At 44.5% G+C, this 27,292-nt stretch overlaps 1 protein-coding gene across 4 annotated transcripts in view; it reads right to left on the bottom strand.

Moving 5' to 3' along the window:
- Positions 1 to 27,292, bottom strand: part of esyt3 (extended synaptotagmin-like protein 3) — a 63,177-nt gene that overhangs the window by 13,623 nt on the left and 22,262 nt on the right. For 2 of the 4 annotated variants that reach the window (XM_084161956.1, XM_084161957.1), the window contains 4 exons: positions 17,752 to 17,823; positions 15,752 to 15,838; positions 1,629 to 1,778; positions 571 to 908 (listed from right to left, as the gene is read on the bottom strand). In XM_084161956.1, the coding sequence (XP_084018082.1) occupies positions 571 to 908; positions 1,629 to 1,778; positions 15,752 to 15,838; positions 17,752 to 17,823 (647 nt within the window). The remainder of the gene's footprint in view (positions 1 to 570; positions 909 to 1,628; positions 1,779 to 15,751; positions 15,839 to 17,751; positions 17,824 to 27,292) is intronic. The other 2 variants (XM_084161958.1, XM_084161959.1) reach the window with 1 other exon arrangement.

The raw sequence follows: 27,292 nt of genomic DNA, 5'->3' as shown, positions 1-27,292 counted from the left end.
GGTGGACAAACAAAAACCCACAAATTCTGACAAACTCCAAGCATTGATTATGCAAGAATGGGCTGCCATCATTCAGGATGTGGCCCAGAAGTGAATTGACAGCAGGCCAGGGCGGATTGCAGAGGTCTTGAAAAAGAAGGGTCAACACTACAAATATTGACTCTTTGCATAAACTTAATGTAATTGTCAATAAAAGCCTTTGACACTTATGGAATGCGTGTAATTATACTTCAGTATACCATAGTAACATCTGACAGAAATATCTCATAACACTGAAGCAGCGAACTTTGTGAAGACCAATACTTGTGTCATTCTCAAATCTTTTGACCACGACTGTACACAAATAGGACTTCATGTTTGAATTTCGAGCCATTTATTGCAATATTATACGTAACTACCAACCAATGACCTCAACTGTGGTGCATTCATTAGTGCACACCATAGCAAAACATTTTGCAACGATAACCAATACTTTTTAATTGGAAATGTTCAGGTTAGTCCCTTTCCGTTTCGGCCCATTTGGTTCTGTTTGGTTCCTATGGAACTGTTGATAGTAAGTTAGTGACTCACTCAGGATAGGGGGCTCCTTCCGTCAGGTCAAAACGGGATGAGGCAATGGAGTTCTCCGACAGGAGGCTGTGGGAGTCAAAGCGCCGCATGTGTGCTGGGGTGGAAGGGGCTGTCCTCCGGCCATCAGCGGCCAGGAAAGACCCGTGGCGGTCACGCACGTAATCTCCATGGAACCCATTGGTGGAACTGTCCAGAGCTGCAGCAGTAGGGGTGGCGTAAGAGGAGGGGGACGGGGAGGGAGTAGGAGCGGGGGTGGGTGGGTTTTGTAAGGGCTGGGGCTGGGGATGAGGTGGAGGATTGAGACTGATCTTTGGTTCTGGTTTTGTAAGGGTCAGGATCTGTGTTTGAATAGAGGGTAGGGACAATGTCAAGGACACAAAAATGCAGACACAGTAAAAATATGGCCATTCACCACTTACAGCTAGCTGGTGTACAGCTGACAATAGCCCTATGTCACATTAGCAGTTCTCACATCAACCACTTAAAGCTGAAATCCGCATAAGGTGAAACAGCACCACTGTTCACCGCAGCACATTATTTGTAAAAAATGTTTTATTGATGAAACAGAAGAGAGGAGCATCCAGCATAGTAGTAAAAAATTGGCAGTTTCACCAAGTACAAAAAAAAAAGTAAAAAAGTGGCAGTTTCACCAAGTACAGATTCCATCTTTAAGAGCACACAAAAATGACTCAAACCCTGTTTGCCATGTCAAATCTAGCCCAATACTTATAACTCGAACCAAAGAAAAAAAAAGTCAACCTGCAAGAGAAAAAGTAACTGTTCTAGCTCAAACAAGTCCAAACAGTAATTGTAGACCACAACATCTAGAATAAATTGATCATCCTCCCACCTGATACCCAACCCAACTTGACACAAATCAAAGACACTGGTCTAGGAACAGCTTTCCATACAGCACATCCAACCATTCCATGTGAGACTATACGGCACCAATCCAGTCTAAGCCTGCAACACTGATCCAGTGTCACCTCACATCCCCTTTCGCCCCATTTACCCAACCCCTGAAGCAAAACACTGATCTGTGAGCAGTTCTCCCTCACCCTGAGAGTGACCTTCATCTTGATCTGGCTGTTGGCCCCGGAGCGCTCTAGCAGGAAGCGCTGGTCCAGGGTCATATCTGACGTGTTGAGGAGCCGGCTGAGGGGCACATTGAGCGTGCCTAGTAACGTCTTCTTATCGCACTCCTTGACCTGCATAGATATATAATTATACTTTTGTCATTGGCACTCTCACACACAGAAACAGAGGATCAAATCGAGCATATTATTATTATTACCTTAGTAGCCTACATGTGATAGTGTGGCATGGAAAAATATCAAACATTTAGTATGGATCTAAACATTTGACTCATCCAGAATTATTTTAGTTTTTAAAAACAATCCATCATTGATTACAATGGTAATTGTGTTCTTTATTTCTGTTTCTACAGTGCCTTCAGAAAGTATTCACACCCCTTGACTTTTCCCACATTTTTGGTGTGTTAAATTGAGATTTGTCGTCACTGGCCTATACACAATACCCCATAATGTCAAAGTGGAATTGTTTTTCGAAATGTTTACAAAGTAATAAAAAATTAAAAGCTGAAATGTCTTGAGTCAATAGGTATTCAACCCCTTTGTTACAGCAAGCCTAAATAAGTTCAGGAGTAAAGATTTGCTTAACAATCACATAATAAGTTGTATGGACTCACTCTGTGTGCAATAATCGTGCTTAACATGATTTTTTTAAATTACTACCTCATCTCTTTACCCGACACATACAATTATCTGTAAGGTCCCTCAGTCCAGCAGTGAATTTCAAACACAGATTCAACCACAAAGACCAGGGATGTTTTCCAATGCCTCGCAAAAAAAGGCACCTATTGGTAGATGGGAAAAAAAAAAAGACATTGAATATCCTTTTGAGCATGGTGAAGTTATTACGCTTTGGATGGTGTATCAATACATCCAGTCACTACAAAGATACAGGCGTCCTTCCTAACTGAGTTGCCGTAGAGGAAAGAAACCACTCAAAGATTTCAACATGAGGCCAATAGTGACTTTAAAACAGTTACAGAGTTTAATGTGTCGTCATTACCAGCTGTTGTCTTAGCTCTCTGAAATTACACCTGTGATTGCTTTATGCCTCTCTCCCATGTCAATATGTTTAGCTTATTGTTGTTTCGGTTATTTGTAATTGTACTATTTCACTGTAGATCCCCCAGCCCAGCTAAACCTGCCTTAGATAGCTCCTTTGTCCCACCCCCCATACACGCGGAGACCGACTCAATTGGTGCCTCCAGTGATGCTATCTCTTTCATTGTTACCCAACGCTTAGGTTTACCTCCACTTTACTCATATCCTTCCATATCCTTGTCTGTACATAATGCCCTGAATCTTTTCTACAACGCCCGGAAATCTACCCCCTTTATTCTATGTACCCCACGCACTAAAAGACCAGTTCTTAAAGCCTTTAGCCGTATCCTTATTCTAGTCCTCCTCTGTTCCTCTGGTGAAGTAGAGGTTAACCCAGGCCCTACAGCCCCCAGTATCACTCCTACTCCCCAGGCGCTATCATTTGTTGACTTCTGTAATTGCAAAAGCTTTGGTTTCTCGCATGTTAATATCCGAAGCCTCCTTCCTAAGTTTGAGTTATTCACTGCGTTAGCACACTTCACCAACCTTGATGTTCTAGCAGTGTCTGAATCCTGGCTTAGGAAGGCCACCAAAAATTGTGAAATTTCCATCCCCAACTATAACATTTTCCGTCTAGATAGAACTGCCAAAGGGGGTGGAGTTGCAATCTACTGTAGAGAGAGCCTGCAGAGCTATATCATACTATCCAGGTCTGTGCCCAAACAGTTTGAGCTTCTACTTCTAAAAATCCACCTTTCCAGAAATAAGTCTCTCACAGTTGCCGCTTGTTACAGACCCCCCTCAGCCCCCAGCTGTGCCCTGGACACCATATGTGAATTGATTGCCCCCCATTTATCCTCAGAGTTCGTACTGCCTGGTGACCTAAATTGGGATATGCTTAACACCCCGGCCATCCTACAATCCAAACTAGATGCCCTCAATCTCACACAAATTATCAACGAACCTACCAGGTACAACCCTAAATCCGTAAACATGGGTACCCTCATAGATATCATCCTGACTAACTTACCCTCTAAATACACCTCCGCTGTCTTCAACCAGGATCTCAGCGATCACTGCCTTATTGCCTGCGTCCGTAACGGGTCTGCGGTCAAACGACCACCCCTCATCACTGTCAAACGCTTAAAACACTTTAGCGAGCAGGCCTTCCTAATTGACCTGGCCCAGGTATCCTGGATGGATATAAATCTCATTCCGTCAGTAGAGGATGCCTGGTTGTTCTTTAAAAGTAATTTCCTCTCAATCTTAAATAAACATGCACCATTCAAAAAATACAGAATTAAGAACAGATACAGCCCCTGGTTCTCCTCAGACTTGACTGCCCTTGACCAGCACAAAAACATCCTGTGGCGTACTGCATTAGCATCAAATAGCCCCCGCGATATGCAACTTTTCAGGGAAGTTAGGAACCAATACACACAAGCAGTCAGGAAAGCAAAGGCTAACTTTTTCAAACAGAAATTTGCATCCTGTAGCACTAACTCCAAAAAGTTTTGGGACACTGTAAAGTCCATGGAGAATAAGAGCACTTCCTCCTAGCTGCCCACTGCACTGAGGCTAGGAAACACTATCACCACCGATAAATCTACAATAATCGAGAATTTCAACAAGCATTTTGCTATGGCTGGCCATGCTTTCCACCTGGCTACCACTACCCCGGCCACCAACTCTGCACCCTACGCTCCAACTTGCCCATGCTCCCCTGCTTCTCCTTCACACAAATTCAGACAGCTGATGTTCTGAAAGAGCTGCAAAATCTGGACCCCTACAAATCAGCTGGGCTAGACAATCTGGACCCTTTATTTCTAAAACTAGCCGCCCGAAATTGTCGCAACCCCTGTTACTAGCCTGTTCAACCTCTCTTTCGTAACGTCTGAGATCCCCAGAAATTGGGGGTCACACTCTAGATCCAAACTGTTACAGACCTATATCCATCCTGCCCTGCCTTTCGAAAGTATTTGAAAGCCAAGTTAACAAACAGATCACCGACCATTTCGAATCCCACCGTACCTTCTCCGCTATGCAATCCGGTTTCCGAGCTGGTCATGGGTGCACTTCAGCCACGCTCAAGGTCCTAAACAATATTATATCCGCGATCGATAATAGACAGTACTGTGCAGCCGTCTTCATCGACCTGGCCAAGGCTTTCGACTCTGTCAACCACCGCATTCTTATTGGCAGACTAAATAGCCTTGGTTTCTCAAATGACTGCCTCGCCTGGTTCACCAACTACTTCTCAGATAGAGTTCAATGTGTCAAATCGGAGGGCCTGTTGCCTGGACCTATGGCAGTCTCTATGGGGGTGCCACAGGGTTCAATTCTTGGGCCGACTCTTTTCTCTGTGTATATCAATGATGTCGCTCTTGCTGCTGGTGACTCTCAGATCCACCTCTACGCAGACGACACCATTTTGTATACATCTGGCCCTTCATTGGACACTGTGTTAACAAACCTCCAAATGAGCTTCAATGCCATACAACACTCCTTCAGTAGCCTCCAACTGTTCTTAAACACTAGTAAAACTAAATGCATGCTCTTCAATCGAACGCTGCTGGCACCCGCCCACCCGACTAGAATCACTACTCTCGACGGGTCTGACCTAGAGTATGTGGATAACTACAAATACCTAGGTGTCTGGTTAGACTGTAAACTCTCCTTCCAGACTCACATTAAGAATCTCCAATCCAAAGTTAAATCTAGAATCGGCTTCCTATTTCGCAACAAAGCCTCCTTCACTCATGCTGCCAAACATGCCCTCGTAAAACTGACTATCCTACCGATCCTTGACTTTGGCAATGTCATTTACAAAATATCCTCCAACACTCTACTCAGCAAATTGGATGTAGTCTATCACAGTGCCATCCGTTTTGTCTCCAAAGCCCCATACACTACCCACCACTGTGACCTGTACGCTCTTGTTGGCTGGTCCTCACTACATGTTCGTCGTCAAACCCACTGGCTCCAGGCTATCTATAAATCACTGCTAGGCAAATCCCCGCCTTATCTTAGCTCATTGGTCACCATAGCAGCACCCACCCGTAGTCTGCGCTCCAGCAGGTATATCTCACTGGTCATCCCCAAAACCAACACCTCCTTTGGCCGCCATTCCTTCCAGTTCTCTGCTGCCATTGACTGGAACGATTTGCAAAAATCTCTGAAGCTGGAGACTCTTATCTCCCTCACTAACTTTAAGCATCAGTTGTCAGAGCACCTTACCGATCACTGCACCTTTACACAGCTCATCTGAAATTAGCCCACCCAACTACCTCATCCCCTTATTTTGCTCTTTTGCACCCCAGTATCTCTATTTGCACATAATCTCTTGAACATCTAGCATTCCAGTGTTAATACTAATTGTAATTATTTTGCATTATAGCCTATTTATTGCCTTACCTCCATAACTTGCTACATTTGCACACACTGTATATATATTTTCTGTTGTATTTTTTTGACTTTGTTTTTTTACCCCATATGTAACTCTGTGTTGTTGTTTTTATCGCACTGCTTTGCTTTATCTTGGCCAGGTCGCAGTTGTAAATGAGAACTTGTTCTCAACTGGCTTACCTGGTTAAATAAAGGTGAAATAAATAAATAAATTAAAAATAATGGCTGTGATAAAAGAAAACTGAGGATGGATCAGCAACATTGTACACTGAACAAAAATATAAATGCAACAAGCAACAATTTCAAAGATTTTACTGAGTTACAGTTCATACAGTGGAGAAAAAAAGTATTTAGTCAGCCACCAATTATGAGAGAGGCCTGTAATTTTCATCATAGGTACACGTCAACTATGACAGACAAATTGAGGATTTTTTTTTCCAGATATTCACATTGTAGGATTTTTAATGAATTTATTTGCAAATTATGGTGGAAAATAAGTATTTGGTCACCTACAAACAAGCAAGATTTCTGGCTCTCACAGACCTGTAACTTATTCTTTAAGAGGCTCCTCTGTCCTCCACTTGTTACCTGTATTAATGGCACCTGTTTGAACTTGTTATCAGTATAAAAGACACCTGTCCACAACCTCAAACAGTCACACTCCAAACTCCACTATGACCAAGTCCAAAGAGCTGTCAAAGGACACCAGAAACAAAATTGTAGACCTGCACCAGGCTGGGAAGACTGAGTCTGCAATAGGTAAGCAGCTTGGTTTGAAGAAATCAACTGTGGGAGCAATTATTAGGAAATGGAAGACATACAAGACCACTGATAATCTCCCTCGATCTGGGGCTCCACGCAAGATCTCACCCCGTAGGGTCAAAATGATCACAAGAACGGTGAGCAAAAATCCCAGAACCACACGGGGGGACCTAGTGAATGACCTGCAGAGAGCTGGGACCAAAGTAACAAAGCCTACCATCAGTAACACACTACGCCGCCAGGGACTCAAATCCTGCAGTGCTAGACGTGTCCCCCTGCTTAAGCCAGTACATGTCCAGGCCCGTCTGAAGTTTGCTAGAGTGCATTTGGATGATCCAGAAGAGGATTGGGAGAATGTCATATGGTCAGATGAAACCAAAATATAACTTTTTGGTAAAAACTCAACTCGTCGTGTTTGGAGGACAAAGAATGCTGAGTTGCATCCAAAGAACACCATACCTACTGTGAAGCATGGGGGTGGAAACATCATGCTTTGGGGCTGTTTTTCTGCAAAGGGACCAGGACGACTGATCCGTGTAAAGGAAAGAATGAATGGGGCCATGTATCATGACATTTTGAGTGAAAACCTCCTTCCCTCAGCAAGGGCATTGAAGATGAAACGTGGCTGGGTCTTTCAGCATGACAATGATCCAAAACACACCGCCGGGCAACGAAGGAGTGGCTTCGTAAGAAGCATTTCAATGTCCTGGAGTGGCCTAGCCAGTCTCCAGATCTCAACCCCATAGAAAATATTTGGGGGGAGTTGAAAGTCCGTGTTGCCCAGCGACAGCCCCAAAACATCACTGCTCTAGAGGAGATCTGCATGGAGGAATGGGCCAAAATACCAGCAACAGTGTGTGAAAACCTTGTGAAGACTTACAGAAAACGTTTGACCCGTGTCATTGCCAACAAAGGGTATATAACAAAGTATTGAGAAACTTTTGTTATTGACCAAATACTTATTTTCCACCATAATTTGCAAATAAATTCATAAAAAATCCTACAATGTGATTTTCTGGAGAAAAAAAATCTAATTTTGTCTGTCATAGTTGACGTGTACCTATGATGAAAATTACAGGCCTCTCTCATCTTGTTAAGTGGGAGAACTTGCACAATTGGTGGCTGACTAAATACTTTTTTCCCCCACAGTATAAAGAAATCAGTCAATTGAAATACATTTGTTAGGCCCTAATCTATGGATTTCACATGACTGGGAATACAGATATGCATCTGTTGGTTACAGACACCTTAACAAAAAAAGGTAGGGGCGTGGATCAGAAAACCAGTCAGTATCTGGTGTGACCACCATTTGCCTCATGCAGCGCAACATCTCCTTCACATAGAGTTGATCAGGCTGTTGATTGTGGCCTGTGGAATGTTGTCCAACACCTCTTCAATGGCTGTGCGAAGTTGCTGGATTTTGGCGGGAACTGGAACACACCATCGTACATGTCAATCCAGAGCATCCCAAACATGCTCAATGGGTGAAATGTCTGGTGTGTCACGGTTTCGGCCGAGGCTGCTCCTCCTCCTGGTTCGGGTAGGCATCGGCGGTCGTCGTCCCCGGAGTACTAGCTGCCACCGATCTATGTTTCATGTTCGTTTGGTTTGGTCTTGATGTTGTACACCTGTGTCTAGTTAGTCCTCATTAGTGTTCTATTTAAGTCTCGTTGGGTGTGTCTGTGTTTGTGTGTGATTATTTTCTGTCGTGTGTTGTGCTTGTATTTTCGCTCGGTTGAGCTTCACTCCACTGTGTTGGAGCGTTTACGCACATGTTTAGTGCGCCTTTTGTTTGTGTCGCCTTCGTGCATAGTTTCGCCTTCGGGCAAGTTTTGTTCGTATTTTCCTTGTTGGAATTTGAACTAAAGTCTTTTGGACTATACTTCGGTGTCCTGCGCTTGATTCCACCACTACACCCACCAACAGCATTCTTGACAGAATCACACACCATAAAGAATGGAATCAGCAGGAGCCGCAGCAGCCCAGGCGACGCTGGAGGACAAGGTCCGGGAACAAAGTGACCAGATCCTGCAGATGGGGTCCGCACTGCAGGAGGTGATCACCACCATCCGAGGCTGGGGGACTCCTCCACCGCCATCCTCCCTGCCAGCACCATCGGCCAGTCAGCCCATTCCCGTTCCGGAACCCCGAGGAGTTCGACTCTCGCTCCCGAGGTCCTACGATGGGACCGCGGCCGGGTGTCAGGGATTCCTTCTCCAGGTGGAGCTGTACCTGGCCACCGTGCACCCGGCGCCCTCGGGACATGAGAGCGTGTCCGCCCTGATCTCCTGCCTTTCCGGGAAGGCGTTGGAATGGGCCAACGCGGAGTGGAGGAGGATCGACGCGGATACCATCACCTACGACGAGTTCTCCCGCCGCTTCAGGGCGGTGTTTGACCATCCCCCGGAGGGGAAAGCGGCGGGGGAGCGTCTGGTCTTCCTCCGGCAGGGGAGGAGGAGTGCCCAGGAGTTCGCCCTAGAATTCCGTACTCTAGCGGCAGATGCAGGGTGGAATGAGCGGGCTCTCGTCGATCACTACAGATGTGGTCTTCGCGAGGACGTCCGTCGGGAGCTGGCTTGTAGGGACACCAGCCTCTCGTTCGACCAGTTGGTCGACATGTCCATCAGGCTGGATAACCTGCTAGCTACCCGCGGACGTTCCGAGGGGGGTCCGTCCATTTCACCCTCCAGCGCCTCTGAGCCGTGCCCCATGGAGCTCGGGGGCGCTGGCGCTAGAGAGCGGAGGAGGAAGAGCCCGAGGGGGCCTGTCTCCTGCACCAAGTGCGGTCGTGGAGGGCACACTGCGGCCAGGTGCTGGGGAGGGTTCTCCGAGGGAGAGGACAACAGGCCACGCACTGGGGGGGCCTCCCAGGTGAGTAGACGCCCCGCTTACCCAGAGCTTTCTGTTGCGCACTTTTGTATACCTGTTGGTTTTCCACAGGTTGCACCTCATTCCCAGCATAAGGCGCTAGTAGATTCAGGCGCAGCTGGGAATTTTGTTGATCGAAAGTTTTGTTTAGAGTTAGGGATCCCTCTCCTGCCTGTTGACAAACCTTTTCCCGTACATGCCTTAGATAGCCGCCCGTTGGGGTCGGGGTTGATCAGGGAGGTCACAGCGCCGCTTAGGATGTGTGCGCAGGGGGGTCATGAAGAGACTATACAGCTGTATCTGATCGACTCTCCTGCGTACCCAGTGGTGCTGGGGATTCCCTGGTTAAGCACCCATAACCCTGCTATTTCGTGGCAACAGAGGGCTCTCGGTGGGTGGTCTGCTCAGTGTGAGGGGCGATGTCTGGGTGTTTCCGTGGGGGCGACTTCGGTGGAAAGTCCAAACCAAGTGCCCGCACTGCACATTCCGCCTGAATATGGGGATTTAGCTCTTGTGTTTAGCAAAACTAGGGCGACGCAGTTGCCTCCCCATAGACAGGGGGATTGTGCGATTGATCTCCAGGCAGGAGCAGCGCTCCCACGGAGCCATGTGTATCCTTTGTCTCAAGAGGAGAGGAAAGCTATGGAGACTTACATAGCCGAATCTTTGAGACAGGGATACATTCGGCCTTCCATTTCCCCCGCCTCTTCGAGTTTCTTTTTTGTGAAAAAGAAAGATGGAGGGTTGCGCCCGTGCATTGATTACCGTGGTCTCAATCAGATTACTGTGAAATACAGTTATCCACTCCCTCTGATTGCGACCATGACGGAGTCATTGCATGGGGCGCGGTTTTTCACAAAATTGGATCTCAGGAGCGCGTATAACTTGGTGCGCATTAGGGAGGGCGATGAATGGAAAACGGCGTTTAGTACCACGTCAGGTCATTTCGAGTATCTTATCATGCCATATGGGTTGATGAATTCTCCATCAGTCTTCCAATCTTTCGTAGATTACATTTTCCGGGATATGCAGGGACAAGGGGTGGTCGTGTACATTGATGATATTCTGGTGTACTCGTCTACCCGAGCCGAGCATATAACCCTGGTGCGACGTGTATTGAGGAGGCTGTTGGAGCACGACCTATATGTCAAGGCAGAGAAATGTCTGTTTTTCCAGGAGTCGGTCTCCTTTTTGGGTTATCGGTTGTCCGCGTCAGGGGTGAGAATGGAGGTGGATCGTGTGTCCGCTGTGCGTAATTGGCAAACTCCAACCACTGTAAAAGAGGTGCAGCAGTTCTTGGGCTTTGCGAATTACTACCGGAGGTTTATCCGGGGTTTTGGACAGGTGGCAGCTCCCATCACGTCCCTTCTGAAGGGGGGTCCGGTGCGCCTGCAGTGGTCAGCTGATGCGGACAGGGCCTTTGGGAGACTGAAGGACCTGTTTACGTCGGCTCCGGTGCTGGCGCATCCGGATCCCACAATTCCATTTCAGGTTGAGGTGGACGCGTCTGAGGCTGGTATAGGGGCCGTTCTCTCTCAACGGTCCGGCTCGCCACCTAAACTCCGCCCCTGTGCTTTTTACTCCAAAAAGCTCAGCCCGGTGGAGCATAACTATGACGTTGGGGACAGGGAGCTGTTAGCTGTAGTTCAAGCCCTTAAGGTGTGGAGGCATTGGCTTGAGGGGGCTCAACACCCTTTCCTCATTTTGACTGACCATCGGAACCTGGAGTACATCCGGGCAGCGAGGAGACTGAACCCTCGCCAGGCTCGATGGAGTATGTTTCTCACCAGGTTCGTATTTAAAATCACGTACATCCCTGGGTCCCAGAATGGTAATGCAGATGCACTGTCCCAGCGGTATGACACGGAGGAGAGGTCCGTTGAGCCTACTCCCATACTACCGGAGTCTTGCCTTGTGGCGCCGGTGGTGTGGGAGGTCGATGCCGAGATCGAGCGAGCGTTGCGTACAGACCCCAGCCCTCCACAATGTCCTGAGGGTCGGAGGTACGTTCCGCTCGAGATTCGGGATCGACTCATCTACTGGGCTCACACGTCACCCTCCTCTGGACATCCGGGTATTGGCCGGACAGTGCATTGCCTTAGCACTAAATACTGGTGGCCTACTTTGGCTAGGGATGTGAGGGTTTACGTCTCCTCCTGCTCGGTGTGCGCCCAGTGTAAGGCGCCCCGACATCTGCCCAGGGGTAAGTTACAGCCCCTACCCGTTCCACAACGACCATGGTCCCACCTCTCGGTGGATTTTGTAACAGACCTTCCCCTCTCTCAGGGGAATACCACCATCCTGGTCGTTGTGGACCGGTTCTCTAAGGCCTGTCGTCTTCTCCCTATGTCGGGTCTTCCTACTGCCCTACAGACCGCTGAGGCCCTATTTACCCACGTCTTCCGGCATTACGGGGTCCCCGAGGATATAGTGTCTGATCGAGGCCCTCAGTTTACCTCCCGTGTGTGGAGAGCGTTTATGGAGCGTCTGGGGGTCTCGGTTAGCCTTACCTCGGGGTACCACCCGGAGAGTAACGGGCAGGTAGAACGTGTTAACCAGGATGTGGGTAGGTTTCTGAGGTCGTATTGCCAGGACCGGCCTGAGGAGTGGGCGCGTTACATTCCCTGGGCCGAGATGGCCCAGAACTCTCTCCGCCACTCCTCTACTAACCTAACCCCTTTCCAATGTGTATTGGGTTACCAGCCGGTTCTGGCACCATGGCAGCAGAGCCAGATCGAGGCCCCTGCGGTGGATGATTGGATGAGGCGCTCGGAAGAGACGTGGAACGCTGCCCACGTCCACCTGCAGCGGGCCGTCCTTCGTCACAAGGCGAGCGCCGATCTCCACCGCAGTGAGGGGCCGGTGTACGCACCCGGAGATCGAGTCTGGCTCTCTACCAGAAACCTGCCCCTCCGCCAGCCCTGCCGGAAGCTGGGTCGGCGGTTTGTGGGGCCCTTTAAAGTCCTGAGAAGATTGAACGAGGTGTGTTATAGGTTACATCTACCTGTTGAATATAAGAATATTAACCCCTCGTTCCATGTGTCTCTTCTCAGGCCGGTGGTAGCTGGTCCACTCCAGGACAATGAGATAGGAGAGACTCCTCCGCCCCCATTGGACATCGAGGGGGCTCCGGCGTACACCGTTCGGTCCATCTTGGACTCCAGACGCTGGATGGGGGGTCTCCAGTATCTCGTGGAGTGGGAGGGGTACGGCCCGGAGGAGCGGTGCTGGGTGCCGCGGAGGGACATCCTAGACCCATCTCTCCTGTCGGAGTTCCACCGGGACCATCCCGCGCGCCCTGCTCCGCGTCCTCCTGGTCGTCCCCGAGGCCGGGGTCGGCGCACGGCTGGAGCCGCGCGTCAAGGGGGGGGGTACTGTCACGGTTTCGGCCGAGGCTGCTCCTCCTCCTGGTTCGGGCAGGCATCGGCGGTCGTCGTCCCCGGAGTACTAGCTGCCACCGATCTATGTTTCATGTTCGTTTGGTTTGGTCTTGATGTTGTACACCTGTGTCTAGTTAGTCCTCATTAGTGTTCTATTTAAGTCTCGTTGGGTGTGTCTGTGTTTGTGTGTGATTATTTTCTGTCGTGTGTTGTGCTTGTATTTTCGCTCGGTTGAGCTTCACTCCACTGTGTTGGAGCGTTTACGCACATGTTTAGTGCGCCTTTTGTTTGTGTCGCCTTCGTGCATAGTTTCGCCTTCGGGCAAGTTTTGTTCGTATTTTCCTTGTTGGAATTTGAACTAAAGTCTTTTGGACTATACTTCGGTGTCCTGCGCTTGATTCCACCACTACACCCACCTACAGCATTCTTGACATGGTGAGTATGCAGGCCATGGAAAACTGGGACATTCTCAGCTTCAAGGAATTGAGTACAGATCCTCGCGACATGGGACTGTGCATTATCATGCTGAAACATGAGGTGATAGTGGTGGATGAATGGCACGACAATTGGCCTCAGGATCTCATCGCGGTATTTCTGTGCATTCAAATTGCATCATGTTATGGGTATGCTTGTAATCATTAAGGACTGGGGAGTTTTTTTTGGGGGGGGGATAAAAAATAAACGGACTGGATGTAAGCACAGGCAAAGGAGGAAAACCTTGTTCAGTCTGCTTTCCACCAGACACTGGTAGAGGAATTCACCTTTCAGCAGGACAATAACTTAAAACACCATGCCAAATCTACATTGGAGTTGCTTAGCCCCGTGTAGCTCAGTTGGTAGAGCATGGCGTTTGCAACGCCAGGGTTGTGGGTTCTTTTCCCACGGGGGGCCAGTATGAAAATGTATGCACTCACTAACTGTAAGTCGCTCTGGATAAGAGCGTCTGCTAAATGACTAAAATGTAAATGTCTTACCAAAACAGTGAATGTTCCGGAGTGGCCGAGTTACAGTTTTGACTTAAATCTGCTTGAAAATCTATGGCAAGACCTGAAAATAGTTGTTTAGCAATGATCAACAACCAATTTGAAAGAGCTTGACAAATTTAGAAAATAATAAAATTGGCAAATGTTGCATAATCCAGGTGTGCAAAGCTCTTAGAGATTTACCCAGAGACTCACAGCCATAATCGCTGCCAAAAAGTGATTCCAACATGTATTGACTCAGGGGGTTGAATACTTATCTAATAAAGATATATTAGCATTTTATTTTTCATTAATGTTTTACAAATGTTAGAATTTTTTCAGAGTATTTTGTGTAGATCATTGACAAAACAAATTTACAAATCCATTTTAATCCCACGTTGTAACAACAAAATGTGGAAAAAGTCAAGGGGTGTGAATACTTTCTGAAGGCACTGTCTGTCTACCCAGACCTTGGCCAAAAATAGTTGTTTTGTAGTTTATTTGAAAGCAGTCAAATGTAAGATGGTCAACTACAGCCAATTATTTCCTTGATATTAAATAACTAATTGTATTTTAATATAGGAAAATTATTTGAAAACATAAAACAAATATTTTACAAAATTCTACCTTAAACATTTGATGAAGAACCAAAACTAAACCAGTGAGTTTAATTAGACAAAAAAATATATGATAATTAAGCCATGGTTTAGAGGGCTTTCAGATCTTAGTAAATAAAAGATTGACTGGAACCACTTTTGCAGTTTCAAAACATCTAACAAATTCATTTTCAGAATGAATTAAACCAATTTCTAAAGTTAACAGTAACACTTTACATTAAATACACACTATGGAAGTTTAGTTGCTTATCGTTTTAGTTGATGATTAGTATTGTTTAGTGGAACAAAACAGTTACTATTCCTCGTTTAATAAAAAAATTATGCTCAACTCCATTGCTATGGAATTAAAATACACAAATTATATAACAATGTTAATAAAATGTTAATCAAGTTATTACATTGTCATTAGAGAGGCATAGGTGAAAATTGTAAACAAAATATGAATATTAAGTATCAAAGTAAGGGAATATCCAAACCTGCCTTGTTGAAATTGACGACAACCAAGGTACGGGTATAGGTGGGAAATAATGTTATTTTGTATTCTGATTAAACTATCCCTTTAAAGTTGGTATGGTTTGTGTTTGAAACGAGACAACACTTCATTTGTACGTATGTGTAGTTCAAGGAGTAAATCTCATTGGTTGGTTTGATAATCTACTAGTTAATCTAATATTAGTTGAAGGTGGCCAATCTAAATGTTTTTGAAAAGTAGTCACTTTGTGCAATCTCTATTCAAATATTTGTAGTCACCTCTAAATGGTAAACTTTTTTCAAAAACATATGTTACTTTTACAAAGCATATTTGACACAGTTATCCCAGGTCTGCTGTTTACAGTAGTAAAACAGAGAAAAGTAGTAACAACTAAAAAGTAGTAGTAGTAGAAAAACAATAGAGTAGACTTGAAATCATCAGTAAAAAATTAATACCTTTTTTTTTTTTTTATACTACAGATCTTCACTTTTCCCCATTATATGACTTATGATCAGGTCTATGTGCGCACCGACTACTACCAGTGTGCAGGTTTCTTCCTTATTTTATCATGAGGGTTGTATACCTGAACATTCAGTCGCTGATTTGTTATGCTGTGCACAAAGAAGGTAAAGCACTCCTCCCACACAGGGTCTTTGGATGCAAACACCACCTATAGGAGGGACAGGGGAATGACAATAAACAGGGTGCAGAATAGAATGTCCTCGACTCATCATGTCCTCTCCTCCCCGTCCTCCCCTCGCCTCCTTTTGAAAACGTCAGAGGGAAGCGAGGAGAGGAAATGTGGAAACAAATGCGCTTGTAAGAAATTACTCTCCTTCTCCACTAGTGCGTCATCAGGCAAATTACGTTTACAGGAGTGGAATCCCAAAATACACTGAGTGTACAAAACCTGTTCTTTCCATGACATAGCTTTCACCTGGATTCACCTGGTCCGTCTATGATCCCTTATTGATGTCACCTGTTAAAATCCACTTTAAATCAGTGTAGATGAAGGGGAGGAGACAGGTTAAAGAAGGTTTTTAAGCCTTGAGACAATTAAGACATGGATTGTGTATGTATGCCATTCAGAGGGTGAATGGCAAGACAAAATATTTAAGTGCCTTTGAACGGGGTATGGTAGTAGGAGCCAGGCGCACTGGTTTGAGTGTCAAGAACTGCAACACTGCTGGGTTTTTCATGCTCAACAGTTTCCTCTGTGTATCAAGAATGTTCCACCACGCAAAAGACATCCAGGAAACTTGATACAACTGTGGGAAGCATTGGAGTAAACATGGGCCAGCCCTGATGAATTGAGGCTGTTCTGAGGGCAAAAAGGGGTGCAACTCAATATTAGGAAGGTGTTCCTAATGTTTTGTACACTCATTGTACATGTGTAAAGTGGTACAAATAAATGTAGCTAGCTGCGCTATACATTTTATAGATAAAATAATAAGTAATGCACTGTTTTTTAAGATGTGCAAGGTTTTCTCCTCTGAGAAAACAGCTGTTTCAAAGGGGATGTGGCTGATTTCAAAACTCTTCCGTGGTAGGCCACACCTTAGCATCCTCTGCCGGAGGAGGCAATCAAGGAGAAGAGGAAACTCCTCTGTTCACCTACTAATGATTTGACACTCCTACATATGGTGACCACTTATCGGTTTCCGGGTCACGGAGGAGAGGAGGAGTCGAGGAGAGAACGGATTGTTACCCATTGAGAAAAGGCCAAAGAAAACACCTGTGAATGGAGTTGCAAAATCCCAGTAAGTTTCCCAAAATTCCAAGTTTTCCCAGAAAACCCAGGTCTGAAGATTCCTGGAATCAGGATAGGAGAAGCAAGAGATTCTGAGTCCTTCAATCAGGATTTCTGGAATACTTGGGAAGTTTAGGAACTTAACCGGGTATTTTAGGGGCCCTACCTGTAAGATACAAGTAACTGCCAAAATAAACAAAACACCAACATAAATTGTCTTAATAGGGCGTTGGACCACCATGAGCCAGAACTGCTTCAATGCACCTTGGCATTCAATTCTACAAGTGTCTGGAACTCTATTGGAGGGATGAAACACCATTCTTCCTTGAGAAATTCCATAATTGTGTTAATGGTGGTGGAAACGCTGTCTCAGGCACCGCTCCAGAATCTCCCATAAGTGTTCAATTGGGTTGAGATCTGGGGACTGAGACGGCCATGACATATGGTTTACATCGTTTTCATGCTCATCAAACCATTCAGTGACCACTCGTGCCATGTGGATTGTCATCCAATGGGGACATAGGCATGGTAGTCCAGCATTTTTATATATGACCCTAAGCATGATGGGATGTTAATTGCTTAATTAACTCAGGAACCACACCTGTGTGGAAGCACCTGCTTTCAATATACTTTGTATCCCTAATTTATTAAAGTATTTCCATTATTTTGGCAGTTACCTGTATATAGAATGGTTAACGGCAGATACAGTATGTTGAATGATGCAATGGATATAAACTTAGATCAGTGGGGGATATACTATATTTAATTAATAAAAGTCACATCCACCTTGCATGACTGTCCCTACAATGAAGTAGCATACAGTATTAACATACCTTGCTTTTCTGATTCTGTTCATCAATGGAGAACTCCACATAAGAGTTTGGATTGTTGTGTCTTCTTGTGAACTATAGATTAAAAGAACATTAACATTTATACAAAAGAGGTTCAGAGATGACTGTTAGAGTGAGTGAGTCCGTGCATGAGTGTGTGTGTGTGTGTGTATACAGTGAGCTCCAAAACTATTTATTGTTTTGGCTCTGTACTCCAGCACTTTGGAATCGAAATGATACAAATGATTCCGCTCCAGCCATGACCACGAGCCCGTCCTCCCAAATTAAGGTGCCACCAACCTCCTGTGTTCTAAACACTGCTACCATGATTACAGATAATCCTGAGTGAATCATGAATAAATTATGAGTGAGAAACTTTGACGCACAAATCTCATACCACGAAGACATGCTAACCTCTCACTATTACAATAACAGGGGCGATTACATTTTTTGGGGGGGAATGATATTTGTGCATCTCTAACTTTCATAATCATTCACGATTAATTCAGGATTATCTGTAATCATGGTAGCATCCACATGAATGTAGAAGTGTTTAGAAACATATTCGATTCTTATTTACAACACAAGTGACTCCAAAATGACACAATATATTATTTACCATTAATTTCTATTGGGCACAAAATAATAACTTTTGACTACTTTAATATGCATACTGTACAGTATACAGTGGGGGGAAAAAGTATTTAGTCAGCCACCAATTGTGCAAGTTCTCCAACTTAAAAATATGAGAGAGGCCTGTAATTTTCATCATAGGCACACGTCAACTATGACAGACAAAATGAGATTTTTTTTCCAGAAAATCACATTGTAGGATTTTTTATGAATTTATTTGCAAATTATGGTGGAAAATAAGTATTTGGTCAATAACAAAAGTTTCTCAATACTTTGTTATATACTCTTTGTTGGCAATGACACAGGTCAAACGTTTTCTGTAAGTCTTCACAAGGTTTTCACACACTGTTGCTGGTATTTTGGCCCATTCCTCCATGCAGATCTCCTCTAGAGCAGTGATGTTTTGGGGCTGTCGCTGGGCAACACAGACTTTCAACTCCCTCCAAATATTTTCTATGGGGTTGAGATCTGGAGACTGGCTAGGCCACTCCAGGACCTTGAAATGCTTCTTACGAAGCCACTCCTTCATTGCCCGGGCGGTGTGTTTGGGATCATTGTCCTGCTGAAAGACCCAGCCACGTTTCATCTTCAATGCCCTTGCTGATGGAAGGAGGTTTTCACTCAAAATCTCACGATACATGGCCCCATTCATTCTTTCCTTTACACGGATCAGTCGTCCTGGTCCCTTTGCAGAAAAACAGCCCCAAAGCATGATGTTTCCACCCCCATGCTTCACAGTAGGTATGGTGTTCTTTGGATGCAACTCAGCATTCTTTGTCCTCCAAACACGACGAGTTGAGTTTTTACCAAAAAGTTATATTTTGATTTCATCTGACCATATGACATTCTCCCAATCCTCTTCTGGATCATCCAAATGCACTCTAGCAAACTTCTGATGGGCCTGGACATGTACTGGCTTAAGCAGGGGGACACGTCTTGCACTGCAGGATTTGAGTCCATGGCGTCGTAGTGTGTTACTGATGGTAGGCTTTGTTACTTTGGTCCCAGCTCTCTGCAGGTCATTCACTAGGTCCCCCCGTGTGGTTCTGGGATTTTTGCTCACCGTTCTTGTGATCATTTTGACCCCACGGGGTGAGATCTTGCGTGGAGCCCCAGATCGAGGGAGATTATCAGTGGTCTTGTATGTCTTCCATTTACTAATAATTGCTCCCACAGTTGATTTCTTCAAACCAAGCTGCTTACCTATTGCAGATTCAGTCTTCCCAGCCTGATGCAGGTCTACAATGTTGTTTCTGGTGTCCTTTGACAGCTCTTTGGTCTTGGTCATAGTGGAGTTTGGAGTGTGACTGTTTGAGGTTGTGGACAGGTGTATTTTATACTGATAACAAGTTCAAACAGGTGCCATTAATACAGGTAACGAGTGGAGGACAGAGGAGCCTCTTAAATAAGAAGTTACAGGTCTGTGAGAGCCAGAAATCTTGCTTGTTTGTAGGTGACCAAATACTTATTTTCCACCATAATTTGCAAATAAATTCATTACAAATCCTACAATGTGATTTTCTGGATTTTTTTCCCCATTTTGTCTGTCATAGTTGACGTGTACCTATGATGGAAATTACAGGCCTCTCTCATCTTTTTAAGTGGGAGAACTTGCACAATTGGTGGCTGACTAAATACTTTTTTCCCCCACTGTAAGTATAATATAAGTATAAGGTCCCGTGTAGGTCAGTTGGTAGAGCATGGCATTTGCAACACCAGGGTTGTGGTTTCGATTCCAACGGTGGGCCAGTATGAAAAATGTATGCACTCACTAACTGTAAGTCGCTCTGGATAAAAGTGTCTGCTAAATGACTAAAATGTAAAATAAGTGAATTTGTCCCAATACTTTTGGTCCCCTATAATGGTGGGACTATGTACAAAAAGTGCAGTTCACCGGATTTGAATGAAAATAGCCTCAAATTAAAGCTGACAGTCTGCACTTTAACCTCAATCATTGTATCATTTCAAATCCAAAGTGCTGGAGTACAGAGCCAAAACACTGTCCCAATAATTTCAGAGCTCACTGTATATTTCAATTAACCTGAATAATATTCACTTCATTACTTAGAACCTGTACTTGTCCAACTCCAAATCAGAGATTTGAATGTCAGGAACACTCAGCGGAAAAACAAGAGATTTCACAAAAGTTAGGTAAACAAGGTAAACAAGCTTCAGCCAGGTCTGACAAGTCTGGTTTATGAGTGGCGGAGAACTCTGGAATGTTCTAGTTTGCCTTCAGGCAGCTCCCGTATAGGCTGCCTTGAGTCGGCATTCCACTCAAATAAGAATAATATGAGTAAGGCTCACCTGAGTAAACAGAGGAATGCATCAGCTCATACTAGAAAGAGAGATGCCATCTGCACTTCAGAGAAGGGGTGCTCTATGTGCATATACACATACAGTGGGGAAAAAAAGTATTTAGTCAGCCAACAATTGTGCAAGTTCTCCCACTTAAAAAGATGAGAGGCCTGTAATTTTCATCATAGGTACACGTCAACTATGACAGACAAATTGAGGAAAAAAAATCCAGAAAATCACATTGAAGGATTTTTTATGAATTTATTTGCAAATTATGGTGGAAAATAAGTTTTTTGGTCACCTACAAACAAGCAAGATTTCTGGCTCTCACAGACCTGTAACTTCTTCTTTAAGAGGCTCCCCTGTCCTCCACTCGTTACCTGTATTAATGGCACCTGTTTGAACTTGTTATCAGTATAAAAGACACCTGTCCACAACCTCAAACAGTCACACTCCAAACTCCACTATGGCCAAGTTCAAAGAGCTGTCAAAGGACACCAGAAACAAAATTGTAGACCTGCACCAGGCTGGGAAGACTGAATCTGCAATAGGTAAGCAGCTTGGTTTGAAGAAATCAACTGTGGGAGCAATTATTAGGAAATGGAAGACATACAAGACCACTGATAATCTCCCTCGATCTGGGGCTCCACGCAAGATCTCACCCCGTGGGGTCAAAATGATCACAAGAACAGTGACAAAAATCCCAGAACCACACGGGGGGACCTAGTGAATGACCTGCAGAGAGCTGGGACCAAAGTAACAAAGCCTACCATCAGTAACACACTACGCCGCCAGGGACTCAAATCCTGCAGTGGGAGACGTGTCCCCCTGCTTAAGCCAGTACATGTCCAGGCCCGTCTGAAGTTTGCTAGAGTGGATTTGGATGATCCAGAAGAGGATTGGGAGAATGTCATATGGTCAGATGAAACCAAAATATAAATTTTGGGTAAAAACTCAACTTGTCGTGTTTGGAGGACAAAGAATGCTGAGTTGCATCCAAAGAACATCATAACTACTGTGAAGCATGGGGGTGGAAACATCATGCTTTGGGGCTGTTTTTCTGCAAAGGGACCAGGACGACTGATCCGTGTAAAGGAAAGAATGAATGGGGCCATGTATCGTGAGATTTTGAGTGAAAACCTCCTTCCATCAGCAAGGGCATTGAAGATGAACTTCTTTCAGCATGACAATGATCCCAAACACACCGCCCGGGCAACGAAGGAGTGGCTTCGTAAGAAGCATTTCAAGGTCCTGGAGTGGCCTAGCCAGTCTCCAGATCTCAACCCCATAGAAAATCTTTGGAGGGAGTTGAAAGTCCGTGTTGCCCAGCGACAGCCCCAAAACATCACTGCTCTAGAGGAGATCTGCATGGAGGAATGGGCCAAAATACCAGCAACAGTGTGTGAAAACCTTGTGAAGACTTACAGAAAACATTTGACCTGTGTCATTGCCAACAAAGGGTATATAACAAAGTATTGAGAAACTTTTGTTATTGACCAAATACTTATTTTCCACCATAATTTGCAAATAAATTCATTAAAAATCCTACAATGTGATTTTCTGGATTTTTTTTCTCATTTTGTCTGTCATAGTTGACGTGTACCTATGATGAAAATTACAGGCCTCTCTAATCTTTTTAAGTGGGAGAACTTGCACAATTGTTGGCTGACTAAATACTTTTTTTCCCCACTGTACACTAGCTGCTAGCCATATCTCAGACTGGCCAATAAAAATAAAAGATTAAGATGGGCAGTCTGAGATATGGCTTTTTCTTTGCAACTCTGCCTAGAAGGTCAGCATCCCGGAGTCGCCTCTTCACTGTTGACGTTGAGACTGGTGTTTTGCGGGTACTATTTAATGAAGCTGCCAGTTGAGGACCTGTGAGGCGCCTGTTTCTCAAACTAGACACTAATGTATTTGTCCTCTTGCTCAATTGTGCACCGGGGCCTCCCACTCCTCTTTCTATTCTGGTTAGAGCCCGTTTGCGCTGTTCTGTGAAGGGAGCAGTACAAAGCATTGTACGAGATATTCAGTTTCTTGGCAATTTCTCGCATAGAATAGCCTTCATTTCTCAGAACAAGAATAGACTGACGAGTTTCAGAAGAAAGTTATTTGTTTCTGGCCATTTTGAGTCTGTAATCGAACCCACAAATGCTGATAATCCAGATACTCAACTAGTCTCAAGAAGGCCAGATTTATTGCTTCTTTAATCAGCACAACAGTTTTCAGCTGTGCCAACATAATTGTAAAAGGGTTTTCTAATGATCAATTAGCCTTTTAAAATGATAAACTTGGATTTGCAAACACAACGTGACATTGGAACACAGGACTGATGGTTGCTGATAATGGGCCTCTGTACGCCTATGTAGATATTCCATTAAAAATCAGCCATTTCCAGCTACAATAGCAATTTACAACATTAACAATGTCTACACTGTATTTCTGATCAATTTGATGTTATTTTAAATGGACAAAAAAATAGCTTTTCTTTCGAAAACAAGGATATTTCTTTTGAACGGTAGTGTATGTATATATATATATATACACACACACAGTTGAAGTTGGAAGGTTACATACACCTTAGCCAAATACATTTAAACTCAGTTTTTCACAATTCCTGACATTTAATCCTAGTAAAAATTTCCTGTCTTAGGTCAGTTAGGATCACCACTTTATTTTAAGAATATAGAGAGACTGATTTCTTTCAGCTTTTATTTCTTTCATCACATTCCCAGTGGGTCAGAAGTGTACATACTCTCAATTAGTATTTGGTAGCATAGCCTTTAAATTGTTTAACTTGGGTCAAACATTTCGGGTAGCCTTCCACAAGCTTCCCACAATAAGTTGGGTGAATTTTGGCCCATTCCTCCTGACAAAGCTGGTGTAACTGAGTCAGGTTTGTAGGCCATCTTGCTCGCACACGTTTTTTCAGTTCTGCTTGGGGTCATTATCCATTTGGAAGACCCATTTGCGACCAAGCTTTAACTTCCTGACTGATGTCTTGAGATGTTGCTTCAATATATCCACATAATTTTCCTTCCTCATGATGCCAACTATTTTGTGAAGTGCACCAGTCCCTCCTGCAGAAAAGCACCCCCACAGCATGATGTTCTGGGATTGATTTGCACCAAAGTACGTTCATCTCTAGGAGACAGAACACATCTCCTTCCTGAGCAGGATGATGGCTGTGTGGTCCCATGGTGTTTATACTTGCGTACTATTGTTTGTACAGATGAACGTGGTACCTTCAGGCATTTGGAAATTGCTCCCAAGGATGAACCAGACTTGTGGAGGTCTACAATTTTTAATTCTGAGGTCTTGGCTGATTTCTTTAGATTTTCCCAAGCAGAGAGGCACTGAGTTGGAAGGTAGGCCTTGAAATACATCCACAGGTACACCTCCAATTGACTCAAATGATGTCAATTAGCCTATCAGAAGCTTCTAAAGCCATGACATCATTTTCTGGAATTTTTCAAGCTGTTTAAAGGCACAGTCAACTTAGTGTATGTAAACTTCTGACCCACTGGAATTGTGATACAGTGAATTATAAGTTAAATAATCTGTCTGTAAACAATTGTTGGAAAACTTACTTGTGTCATGCACAAAGTAGATGTCCTAACCGACTTGCCAAAACTATAGTTTGTTAACAAGACATTTGTGGAGTGGTTGAAAAACAGTTTTAATGACTCCAACCTAACTGTATGTAAACTTCCGACTTCAACTGTATAGACACACACACACACACACACACACACACACACACACAGGGTTTGGACAGAACTACTAATTCAAGGGTTCATCTTTATTACTATTTTTTACATTGTAGTGAAGACATCAAAACTATGAAATAACACATATGGAATCATGTAGTAACCAAAAAAGTGTTAAACAAATCAAAATATATTTGAGATGAGATTCTTCAAATAGCCACCATTTGTCTTGATGACAGCTTTGCACACTCTTGGCATTCTCTCAACCAGCTTCATGAGGTAGTCACCTGGAATGCATTTCAATTAACATGTGTGCCTTCTTAAAAGTTAATTTGTGGAATTTATTTCCTTCTTAAATGTGTTTGAGCAAATCAGTTGTGTTGTGACAAGGTAGGTGGGGTATACAGAAGATAGCCCTATTTGGTAAAAGACCAAGTCCATATTATGGCAAGAACAGCTCAAATAAGCAAAGAGAAACGACAGTCCATCATTACTTTGAGACAAGAAGGTCAATCAACACGGAAAATTTGAAGAACTTTGAAAGTGCAGTCGCAAAAACCATCAAGCGCTATGATGAAACTGGCTCTCATGAGGACCACCACAGGAAGTTAACCCTGCTGCAGAGGATAAGTTCATTAGTTACCAGCCTCAGAAATTGCAGCCCAAATAAATCATTCAGAGAGTTCAAGTCAAAAACACATCTCAACATCAACTGTTCAGAGGGGAATGTGTAAATCAGGCCTTCATGGTCGAATTGCTACAAACAAACCACTACCAAAGGTCACCAATAAGAAGAAGAGACGTGCTTGGGCCAACAAACACGAGCAATGGACATTAGACCGGTGGAAATTTGTCCTTTGTTCTGGAGTCCAAATTGGAGATTTTTGGTTCCAACCACCGTGTCTTTGTGAGACGCCGTGTGGGTGAACGGATTATCTCTGCATGTGTAGTTCCCACCTTCAAGACTGTTGGAAAAGCATTCCAGGTGAAGCTGGCTGAGAGAATGCAAAGAGTGTGCAAAGCTGTCATCAAGGCAAAGGGTGGCCATTTGAAGAACCTCAAATATAAACAATATTTTCATTTTGGTTACTACATGATTACATATGTGTTATTTCATAGTTTTGATGCCTTCACTATCATTCTACAATGTAAAAAATAGTAAAGATAAAGAAAACCCTTTAATGAGTAGGTGTGTCCAAACTTTTGACTTGTACTATATATATATATATATATATATATATATATATATATATATATATATATATATATATATATATATACACACACACACACACACACACACACACATACACTGCTCAAAAAATAAAGGGAACACTAAAATAACACATCCTAGATCTGAATGAATGAAATAATCTTATTAAATACTTTTTTCTTTACATAGTTGAATGTGCTGACAACAAAATCACACAATTATCAATGGAAATCAAATTAATCAACCCATGGAGGTCTGGATTTGGAGTCACACTCAAAATTAAAGTGGAAAACCACACTACAGGCTGATCCAACTTTGATGTAATGTCCTTAAAACAAGTCAAAATGAGGCTCAGTAGTGTGTGTGGCCTCCACGTGCCTGTATGACCTCCCTACAACGCCTGGGCATGCTCCTGATGAGGTGGCGGATGGTCTCCTGAGGGATCTCCTCCCAGACCTGGACTAAAGCATCCGCCAACTCCTGGACAGTCTGTGGTGCAACATGGCGTTGGTGGATGGAGCGAGACAAGATGTCCCAGATGTGCTCAATTGGCTTCAGGTCTGGGGAACGGGCGGGCCAGTCCATAGCATCAATGCCTTCCTCTTGCAGGAACTGCTGACACACTCCAGCCACATGAGGTCTAGCATTGTCTTGCATTAGGAGGAACCCAGGGCCAACTGCACCAGCATATGGTCTCACAAGGGGTCTGAGGATCTCATCTCGGTACCTAATGGCAGTCAGGCTACCTCTGGCGAGCACATGGAGGGCTGTGCGGCCCCCCAAAGAAATGCCACCCCACACCATGACTGACCAACCGCCAAACCGGTCATGCTGGAGGATGTTGCAGGCAGCAGAACGTTCTCCACGGCGTCTCCAGACTCTGTCACGTCTGTCACATGTGCTCAGTGTGAACCTGCTTTCATCTGTGAAGAGCACAGGGCGCCAGTGGCGAATTTGCCAATATTGGTGTTCTCTGGCAAATGCCAAACGTCTTGCACGGTGTTGGGCTGTAAGCACAACCCCCACCTGTGGACGTCGGGCCCTCATGGAGTCTGTTTCTGAACGTTTGAGCAGACACATGCACATTTGTGGCCTGCTGGAGGTCATTTTGCAGGGCTCTGGCAGTGCTCCTCCTGCTCCTCCTTGCACAAAGGTGGAGGTAGCGGTCCTGCTGCTGGGTTGTTGCCCACCTACGGCCTCCTCCACGTCTCCTGATGTACTGGCCTGTCTCCTGGTAGTGCCTCCATGCTCTGGACACTACGCTGACAGACACAGCAAACCTTCTTGCCACAGCTTGCATTGATGTGCCATTCTGGATGAGCTGCACTACCTGAGCCACTTGTGTGGGTTGTAGACTCCGTCTCATGCTACCACTAGAGTGAAAGCACCGCCAGCATTCAAAAGTGACCAAAACATCAGCCAGGAAGCATAGGAACTGAGAAGTGGTCTGTGGTCACCACCTGCAGAACCACTCCTTTATTGGGGGTGTCTTGCTAATTGCCTATAATTTCCACCTGTTGTCTATTCCATTTGCACAACAGCATGTGACATTTATCGTCAATCAGTGTTGCTTCCTAAGTGGACAGTTTGATTTCACAGAAGTGTGATTGACTTGGAGTTACATTGTGTTGTTTAAGTGTACCCTTTATTTTTTTGAGCAGTGTACATACAGTTGAAGTCGGAAGTTTAC

Source organism: Coregonus lavaretus (assembly GCF_964263955.1).
Source record: "Coregonus lavaretus genome assembly, chromosome: 5".
NCBI classification, from domain to species: Eukaryota; Metazoa; Chordata; class Actinopteri; order Salmoniformes; family Salmonidae; genus Coregonus; species Coregonus lavaretus.
The sequence above is the reverse complement of the archived record's forward strand: the minus strand, read 5'-3'. Positions and strand labels throughout refer to the sequence as shown.